The 10,119-nt window shown below is 52.5% G+C and overlaps 1 protein-coding gene across 1 annotated transcript; it reads left to right on the forward strand.

Moving 5' to 3' along the window:
• Window positions 1–262: 262 nt before the first annotated feature.
• Window positions 263–2,294, forward strand: SOX14 (SRY-box transcription factor 14). The gene has a single exon (XM_004381432.2). The coding sequence runs from the start codon at window positions 747–749 to the stop codon at window positions 1,467–1,469; it is 723 nt and encodes a 240-aa protein (XP_004381489.1). The 5' UTR covers window positions 263–746; the 3' UTR covers window positions 1,470–2,294.
• The last annotated feature ends 7,825 nt before the right edge of the window (window positions 2,295–10,119 follow it).

A 10,119-nucleotide genomic window follows, 5' to 3' on the forward strand; every position in this document is an offset into this window, starting at 1 on the left:
GTGGAACCCAAGTCCTCAGTCCTGGGCTGGACGCTGTGTTCTCTCCCTCCTTCTTTGCCTTTCTCTCTCTCCTTCATACCCCCTCACCATCACCCAGTCGTGCTCACTCTCTGCTCCGCGGGCTCATTGGCAGGTGCGCCCCCCTCTCCTTTTCTGACGCTGATTGGGCGTCCAGGTTGGGGAGTCACCGCCCAGCGTTTATGTCAGAGTGCGTGCGGTCCCAGCCCACCTCGCCTTTGAACTTCGCCGCTTTTGGCTGTTGTTCACTAGCCTCCCCGCATTCTCAGCCAGGTGGAGTGCTAAACGAGGCAGCTCCGAGAAAGCTACGGGAGGGAAGGTGGAGGGGAGCCAGGGCTCCGGAGACGCTTGAGGAGAGAAGGCTAAGGTGGAGAGGGGAAGAAGGAGGAGCTTCCTGCCCTTGCCAGCAAACTACCTGGTCGCTTAATATCTGAGACTCCAGTACTTGAGCCCCTACCTCTGTTGCCCGCAGCCCCCCAGCCATCCGCACTCTCCTCTCCCGCCCGTCCTGCTCCCCTTCGTCCCCCCGGGGTTGCCTGGGCGCCAGGACTGGCATGATAGGTTGAACTTTGCAGGGTCAGCGCTTCTCCCTGGCTTCCCTCCAGGGGTGCTGAGGCCAGAGGAGAGCAGAGTCCCGGCTCAGGACGAAAAGACAGACCGACAACAGCGCCCAGGCTCGCCGCGAATCCCTGGCAGCCACCGTCCCCGCCCGCCCAGCCGCCGGGACCATGTCCAAACCTTCGGACCACATCAAGCGGCCCATGAACGCCTTCATGGTATGGTCCCGGGGCCAGCGGCGCAAGATGGCCCAGGAAAACCCGAAGATGCACAACTCGGAGATCAGCAAACGCCTAGGCGCCGAATGGAAGCTTCTGTCCGAGGCAGAGAAGCGGCCGTACATCGACGAGGCCAAGCGGCTGCGCGCCCAGCATATGAAGGAGCACCCAGACTACAAGTACCGGCCGCGGCGCAAGCCCAAGAATCTACTCAAGAAGGACAGGTATGTCTTCCCCCTGCCCTACCTGGGCGACACGGACCCGCTCAAGGCGGCCGGCCTGCCGGTGGGGGCCTCCGACGGCCTTCTGAGCGCGCCCGAGAAAGCCCGGGCCTTCTTGCCGCCCGCCTCAGCACCCTACTCCCTGATGGACCCTGCGCAGTTTAGCTCGAGTGCCATTCAGAAGATGGGTGAAGTGCCCCACACCTTGGCCACCGGCGCGCTGCCCTACGCGTCCACCCTGGGCTACCAGAACGGCGCCTTCGGCAGCCTCAGCTGCCCCAGTCAGCACACGCACACGCACCCGTCCCCCACCAACCCCGGCTTCGTGGTGCCCTGTAACTGTACCGCCTGGTCTGCCTCTACCTTGCAGCCCCCCGTTGCGTACATTCTCTTCCCAGGTATGACCAAGACTGGCATAGACCCTTACTCCTCAGCCCACGCCACAGCCATGTAACCTCTGGCCCGCCCGCCTGACCTGAAGGGCGGCCTGGAAGCGGGGTCTGCACCCTTTCCTTTGCGCCTAGCCCGTGCCCGCAGACGCCTCAAAGGGGTCAGCCCTGCCACCGCCCTATACTCCACCCCAGACTCTGCCTCTCTCTTCCAGGGGGAGAAGGGAAGGGCACTCTCCCGGACTCAGGGCGCAGACAGGTGCCAGAAACTTGCAAACGTTATGACAGCTACACAGCTGCCCCATCCCGACTGTCCCAAAACAAACCTTTGACTGTATCCCCTTTGGACAAAAAAGTAGGCAGTTTTGCTTTATTTATGTCCCTTTCTTTCCTCGGATGGGCTTTGGACTCCGAATTCCCAGATCCTGGTATTACATCTAGAATATGCATATATATTTTTCCTTTTGCACCCAGAAGAAAAGAGTTAGCTGTGTCTCTGTGTTTTGCTATCAGACACAACTAGGCGACATTTGCTTTTTATTTGTGTGTGGGGGGGGGGGTAAGGCTTAAAACTTTAAAACTACAGAAAGGGAAACATTTCTATTTAAAACCATGCTATGGTAGTATTTGCTTCTTTAAAGGGAAAACTCAAAGGACCCACATGGTCATTTACTTTGTGTAAAGCAGTGCTCCTAGAGACGTAAGTTTACTTTTAGGCAGAATGTCGGGTTATGAAGTCAGGAAGTAGAAAGGGAACAAAGAACTAAAAGAATAAAAACATCTTAAATGGTCATAAATGTTTTAACGATGTCTTGGAAATGTGTTTAGAAGGATTTTACCTCGTTACTCTGTTCATTTGTTGAACAAAGACGTTTTGAATAAAGACAATCTGTCATCACAAAAAGTAACCTTTGATGTGCGTAAAATCTGAAGTCAGGAGGCCAGATTGGCGGCGCAGGGGAGTGGGGTCTCGGGGAGCCTGAGAGTGCATACAGCAGCACTAGCACTGGAGGCTGGCGGCTGGCCCGCCTGGACCTGCTATGGTGGCCTGTGGGCCAGGTGCAGAGGAGCTCAGGGTCTTTCCCGACCGCCCCCTCCTGACCCGCTTTTTGCCTTTAGAGACCGGACAAAGGTCTCAGTCCCTGGGGCATCACTCCTTCCGCGCGTTCCTCACAAAGTGAGGAACACTTCAAGGAACCAATGAACTGAGACAAAAACGACCGAGAATTGTGAGATTCCGGCGCATTTTCTTATTTTAAACCAAACTTCAAAAGAATGGGGAGACGCACCGAGAACCACTTGCGCGCTGAACTCCGGGTCTTGCTAAGGGTGTTTACGTTCAGCGCTGAAGGAGACGACCGGTGGAACCGATTTTTCTCAGAAGTTTAGAAACGCTGCTGCTGTCCTAAGTTAAAAAAACAAAATAAAATTCTTGGAGACGCAGAAAACCGTATCCTGCGGTCCCACCCCCAGTATGTAGGAGACTTTTTACTAAGATCCTGCTGGAACAAAGGCGGGAGGAAGATGATAGTGTCATGTCTCGGGCAAGGAGTTAAAAGGATCTTAAAAATTAAAACCCGTAGCCCTTAGTATTTAACAAGGTAAAGAGTCCTTTTCTTTCCCTACTGGGATGAGTGTTGCTTGAAGACTGCTGTTTTTCGTGGGGAGAAGGGACCTGTGATGCCATCCAGCACAAGTCTTTTGAACTTGTTCTCAAAATCGAAGGGTGCTCATCTGGTCCACACGTCCCGCCTCCCCATACTCCCTCAAAGCCGTTCTCACGCTTGTTTTCTCCGAGGTCTCGTGCTTTTTCCACTTGCTTTACCATGGTGCCAGTGCGGGGGTGGGGGTGGGGGTGGCGGTGGGGGACAATCCAGGGGCCTGTCTGCTTTCTGCTGCTGTTGAGGGATTAGTGCGCTTGCCTCTGCCATTTCCAAAGGAGTAGGTGGCTGGAGGTGCACCGGAAATGTTAACAGACCTTAAAACCGGAACCCGCGGATTAGCATTTTGTCTTCAAAACAGGAATGTTTTAGGCGCTATTTGGAGCCTATTCATCAGAACCCGTTTCTCAAGGGGGAATTTTCATTATCAAAAAAATAAAGTTAGCAGTTGTCCATCTGGCCAAGCTGAATAGCAAAGTGACCCATGTTGTATATGCTTTTCTCATTAAGAGCTCTTTTGAGACCGATGTTAGAATTAAATGGTATAACACAATTAACATACATGGGCGCTGAATAGGAGAGGACGCCTATAAATAATAGATACATAAATAAATGAACGATCTGGCGAAAGTAAACAAAGGCGGACTGGGGGAGGTGTGGAGCGAGGCCGAGCGGGCTGCGCCACGCTTACTTAGCATCACAAAACCCTCTTACAAATCTAGACAATTAGGAAGTGACTTGCCTCTGGTGGCCGTTCTGTCTGGGGCTCCGGGGCGCGTAGGGAAGGCCCCTCCTCCTGCCCCGTGGGAAGCCCAGGAGACCTGGGGCTGAGGCGCCTCTGTTTCGCTGTCTGATATAACCCCAACTGACAGTCCTGTCAGCCACTCTGATCTCTCTCATAGCTCAGTGTCCCTTAACATCTACTAGATGAAGCTTACAGGGGTTTGGTATCTCCCCGCAGAGCCTGGCGCAAGAGAGCCCTGGATGCACACAGCACCCTAGCCTGAGGAGAAACCCCGCGCGCACAGCTCCATCAGGGTGACCAGCCGACTCTGAAGCCGGGTTAGTTGGGACGGGGCGCCAGGCCAGTCCGAGTGGGCAAGGCCTTGGGCGGTGGCAGAAACTGTAAACTGTAGTCAGGGTCCCAGATTGCGCCTGGCGACTCCGGAGGACAGCTCCAGGAAACTGGGTTGTGCTGTAAAGGGGAGGCTCTCGAGCGCCCACTGCCAGATGACTGAAACCGCCTTCAGCCCGCGGTAGGCGGGCGGCCCGGCGCGGGTCCCGGGACCGGAAGCCGCAGACCTAGCTGAGGCCGTTCCTCTCCGTCACACCCCGCCTTCTCCCTTCCCAGACGGCTTTCTCCAGCTGCCTACCCTCCTTAGACCTGCCTCCAGCCGCAGCCCCCGCAGTGGCCCTTCTCCGCCTCGCCTCCCTGGCCCCGCGGGCCGCACAGCCTCTGCTGTCTTGCGCCGCCGCGACTCGCCCTAACAGTCAAAATCCTCCTGTCACGCGGCTGACAGGGGACGATTACTGACTTTCAAGTCAGGAGCAGACAAAAAGAAGTTCTCTGGGGGGCGTAGGGGGAAGCAGCCCCTGTCAAACCTGTTTGCACACAACTGTCTTTTTCTTTCAAGAAAATCATTAAAGCAAACCTGCAGGGAGAGGAGCGCCCCGCCCGCCCCTAATCGACGAGAGTCGGTTCTCCCACAAGTGAGCGCAGCGCAGCCGAGAGCATTTAAGAGTTGCCCTGACCCGCGCTAGGCCTCGCCCGCAGAACCCAAACGCAGGCGGCGCCGGGGACACCCGAGACCCTGCAAGAGCCGATCCCGCGGACCCCTCTGCGCTCCTTGCGCGCTGCGCAGCGGTAGAGTCGCGGGCTTCTCCTGCCAGCAGCCCGGGCCTCCCTGGAGCAGGAAAGCTGGGGAAGGCCCATATCTCTTGTCTGCAGGTGCTATTACTTTAAGGGGACGAAAACAAAAAATACTCAAATGCATGTCCTCCTCCCCACCCGATCCTCTGCTGAGTTTTTCCTAGGACCGCAGAGACAACCAGCACATCTTCCCAGGTGGCAGCGAGAGGCGCTGGGGCGACAGGGGCACGGTTGTTTGGATTTTAGCTAGGTTTTCTTTCTTAAGCCTTGGGGACAGTGACTCTCTGGCTTGGGGGCTCACTAGCCACTTCCTCTGGAGGATGTGGAGTCGTTGGCCCCCTTCCACTCCTGGCCTCCCATGGAGGCTTCCGGGGGCGCCTTAAATAAGCACCTCCCAGATTTGGGTCAGACTCCAAAAAACCTTTGATTCCCTTCCAGTTTCCAATTTTTCCTATTAAAATGTGAGTTTCCGCGAGGCCCCTAAATTTAGAGGTTGGGAAGGCTAGCTGCTTAGAGTAAATCGCACTGAGGTGTGAGTGACTAACATGTAAGACTCCTTAACATTTGCATTTTAAAACAGGAGCTAGATTACCTCTAGGAATGTCCAGTGATCCAAAGCAGGGTGATATTTTAGTCAGGATAGGCCAAGGGGACTTTCATTAATTACATCGCACCAGACAGGGAAGCATCCCCGCACCGGTAACCTCTCTGGAGAGGTGTGAGACTGGCAGGACCCTGAAAACTTGGCGAATGGTGGCGCCTGGGCTGCCCTCTCGGACTCTAGTTTCCTTCAATGCTCCCTAGCTCAGTCCTTGTCACCATTGTTCCAGAGGACAATGAATTTCAAGTCATTTGAATTTGAATATCATATAATTTACAAGATTCGTGTTAAGAACTCTCATCTCTTTATTTGCTAAGTGAATTGTGCTTGTGCGTGAGGTTGAGAAAGAGAGATTTGGGTGCAGAAAATGACGAACAGGCGCTTTCTGCCTCCGCAGAGGGATTTCTGCCTGGCTTCCAGCTTTGCACTGGACTCTCGCACCCTCTCAGACCCAGCGGTGCGGGTGCTACTTGGGCTGGTGTCTTTCCTGGCGCGGTGGGGTTGTGTCCAAGACCAAAGCAGAGTAATTAAGAAAATAATGAAAGCGGGGGAAGATGGGGGCGCTATAAATCCCGGGCGGTTGACAGGGAACCGGAGACGAGCTGTCTCTACCACCTAACCCCGGCTAGGTGTGTGCCCGGGGCCCCCGGCTTAGGAGTGTCCGCTCTGGCACTGGGAAGGGGCCTAAAGGAGGAAAAGAGGTAGTCTCGCCATACCCTTCTATCCCCTACCCTGGTACTGCGTCCCCACAGAGCAGCCACCCGCGAACTCGTACCCAGCCCCTGGGGTCAAGGTGAGGAGGGAGTTGTGCTCTCGGGAAGCCGGAAGGACCGCGGGACCGGGATGCCCCTGGGCCGAAGGCTTCCTCAGATTCTCAGTCCGCTTTGCTTCAATCTCTGCTCTGGGCGTCCTCCTCCCGCCTGCCTAAAAGCCCCAGGCGAGTCCAGACGCATGGGGAGGGGCAGAGAGGGGCACTTGCCCAGGGCACAAGTCCAAGGAGGTGCCAGAAGAGGGGCCGAATGACATTCCTAGGAGCCACAAATATGAAAGGCGCCTGACTGAGGCAGCCGGACAAGAGGGAGTAAGGCGTTTCTGTTGAAATGTCACTGCTATCAACGTTTATTCATCTTGAAATGGGGGAGGAGGGCGCAATTTAGAGATTGCTTGTGGACACTCGAATTGGGAGGGCACAAGTTAGAGATTGCCCCTGGGCGCTCAAATTGTGGGGGGGGGGGTCACAACTTAGAGATTTCGCCTGGGCGCTCATTACCCTCGCTGCTTCCCTGGTGTTTGCTTTGGGATGGGAAACGGAGCGGGTGCCCAGGTCGGAGACCAAGAGGAGTGCAAGTTTTCTCTGTGCTTCAAAGTAGAGGAGTTGCGCTACTCTGGTGGCCAGAGAATATTTCCAAACTTTTCCCATTCTTGGGACCCGAAGAGAAGAAATTCATACACGACCCCTGCTAGGAAGGGACTTTAGAAAAACTCTGCCTACCTGCCTGGCCACACTGGACCGCGAGCAGGCAGGACACTGAAGGCCAGACCAGAGGACCGCGCTCGAGGCGGCAAGCCGAAGGCGGCGCCTGCTGCTCCCTACTTGGGAGCTTCGGCTCTCCTGGGTTCCCCCGGGCCAGGCCCCACCTCTGAGCCCCGGCAGCCCTGCCTGCGCGGGTCCCGCGACGAGAATGCGGAAAAGCAGTTGAGAGGCGCGCGATAGGCCCAGCGGAGGAGCGAGCGCGGCGCAGCCGCCCGGCCGGCAAGGGGCAGGGAGCCTGCAGTCCGAAGCGCCCCTGGGCGGCTCCCTACTTCTTGCAGCTGGGCCAAGTCCCCGCAGGCTCGACAGACGCTTCGCTAGGGGACAAGGGGAGAAGGGAGGGAGGAGGAGGGACCAGGGGGCAGGGGCGCTCGCCGCCGGTCCCCGTTCGCCAGGCACCCCCCGTGGCGCGGCGAGTCAATGGGATTTGCACACTCGAGGTGTAACAGTATTACTGCATTAATTACCATTTCCATTTCACGTCCAGATTGTTTACTTATCTGCGGGAAACATATGTCGGGAGAAGTTCACATTCCGGATTCTGCTCGGCTGCCCAAAGTGCAATTCCGGGGAGCCGGGGAAGGGGGAGGGGAGGGCTTCAGATTTTTTATTACACCCTCTACTCTTATCTGTCGCTGTAAATTATGAGGATCCTCTATTGAGCGGCATATGGAGATTATATACTTTTTTGAATATCGTTTCCCAAAGCCTGCAGATTTTCACTTTGAAATGAAACAATCCTCCTCCGGCTCACCTCGCGGCCTGAGGGACACTTCCAGTAGGACCGGGTGCGCACCCACATCCCCAATCCCCCAGCCAGAGCCCGGTGGAGTCCTCTTTCCCAGGGCCTATGATAATCTTCCGGGGAAAACCCATCCGTAGGCGGTGGTTGAGAACCAAGGCGTCACCCCTCCTGTTTTCCTGCACCCCACTCCCGGACGACTCCTGCGCGATTTGCAGCTCCTTTTCATTTCGGATACTGGCATAGACGCGAGCCCACTTTTGCCCTCTTCCTACGCTGGGCGGCTCCAAACCAGCGGCGAGGGTAGAGGTGTCCACACCTGCCACTGCAGCCTGCCTCGCCCTCCCACACCTCAGAGGTTCCCAAGCGCCTTGGTCTTGGGAGCGCTGATTTTGGCTTCTTTGTTTGGGGGGCGGCGGAGGTGGCGGGGAGGGTGCTTCGGCTTTAGACTGCTTATTGTGAACCCTGAACTGAAACGCTGCGTAGAAGGCAGCTGCTTCCCCGAAGCAGGACTGACCACAGCAGCGCGGACCGAATCGCATCTTTCTGATCTCTCAGAGACTCCTTTCAGGCTGAGATCAGAGAGAGAGGAAAAAGAAGACAGAATCACTGTTCTTCTTTTTTTTAATTTAATATACCAAGCCACCCATTCAAGTCATTTATATGCTTAATTTAGTGATAAAAATCAATAAGCAGAATCATAGTATTCTCCCCCCTTTTCTATTTCTTTTGATCACATTGTCCCACAGTAATTGAGAAAACAGTAAAACACGTATGCCCTTGGGTTTTTTTTTTTCTTTTCATTTCATGTTTTGTCTGCAATGCAATTATAATAGACGTTTCCTTTTTGAAGACGTAAGGAAAAAGTGTGCCTTTTATGCGATTATTTTTCGTCTTGTCTGTGTTCAGTTTGCAGGATTACACACACTCCTGTGTAGACACTCACTCACAAAAGCCAAACTCAGAAATTTCCTTGAAATGCTCTTTTTTATGATTCCAAATATCCCGTGGGAAACCTATTGTGATGTTATACCAGGAACAATTAAATGGACCGAAGCAATGCAATTAAGGTAGAGAAAAGGTAAAATGGAAGGACGAGAGAATAAACAGATTCTTTTCCATTAAGTATTGTTTTGGATTTTTTCAGGACCTGTAAGAAAATTGTGAGGTGTCACTTCTCTCTTATGCGTCTATCTGTAATTGAATCTAGGTCACTATTCTAAAGCAAGAAAAGTCTGCTTCCCACTTTCCTACATCAGGCTGAAATTTGGGGGAGGGACAAAGGTCTTGCGATTTCATTTAAAATGTAATGGTGGATGAACTGATAAGCAAATAGGGAAAAAAGAATCTGCTTAAAAGAAAAAGAAGGCATGGTTTTAATATGCTCCAGATGGGGGGAAAATGATTTACATGAGCATTTATTTCCTTTTTGCTGATATGAAAGAATTACAGATACAAAACTCACTGATCTATAGAATAAAAAAAGAAAAGAAATGCTATTTTCCTGTAAAGGTGTCAGGTCATTTATATTCATTTAACCACCCATCCATCAATTCACTTTCTCACTCCTTGAACATTCTCTCTGGCTCTGTTAAACCTTCCCATACCAATACACTTTGCTAGAATATGCAATGAAATTTTCTTTCTTCAAAATAATATGAGACTGAGACAAAGTAGGTAAAGAGAGACACTTTGGTTGTTGTTTTTAAATATCCCTGATAATTTAACATTATGATTTTAGAGCAAAATTTTAACCATGTTCGCCTCTCCTTCTTGCTGCAATTTGAGTTCATGCAGTGTCCCTGTGGTAAAGATATACGCAGAGGATATGTCATTATTTTTCCATAGCATATGCATGCAAGAGGCAGACCTTTATCGGTTGAGAACATTTTTTGTAACACAGAAAAGGTACTAAAGGACAAACCTTATGTACGGTCAGATGTTGGGTCAATGATGCATTGTCCTATTAAAACAGCTCTTGTTATAGGTATGAGCAAGTTCACATTTCCCTGAGGATTTTCTTTTTGGTCAAGCTATGAGTGGCATCAAATCTTTTGTGTTTAAAGTTGCCAGGCCCAAGTAAATGTGTAGTAAATTTTGCATATATTGTGAAAGAAATGAGAGGTGCTGTCATTTTGGGCCTTCCAAGTAGTGGATAAGATTACTTAAGAATAGGTTTTACTTTTCTTATAATAAAACATGATGACCAGCATGATACTTTCTCCATAGCACTCTAATAAAGGGGTGATGTAGCATCACTCTCAGTTTCAATGACACCCAAGCGAGTGATTGGAAACCTACAGATGTAAG

This window comes from Trichechus manatus, unplaced genomic scaffold, assembly GCF_000243295.1.
Source record: "Trichechus manatus latirostris isolate Lorelei unplaced genomic scaffold, TriManLat1.0 scaffold00084, whole genome shotgun sequence".
Lineage (NCBI taxonomy): Eukaryota > Metazoa > Chordata > Mammalia > Sirenia > Trichechidae > Trichechus > Trichechus manatus.

Excerpts from the sequence above, each read along its gene's own strand:
- SOX14 (XM_004381432.2), top strand. The coding sequence starts at position 747 with ATGTCCAAACCTTCGGACCACATCAAGCGGCCCATGAACGCCTTCATG.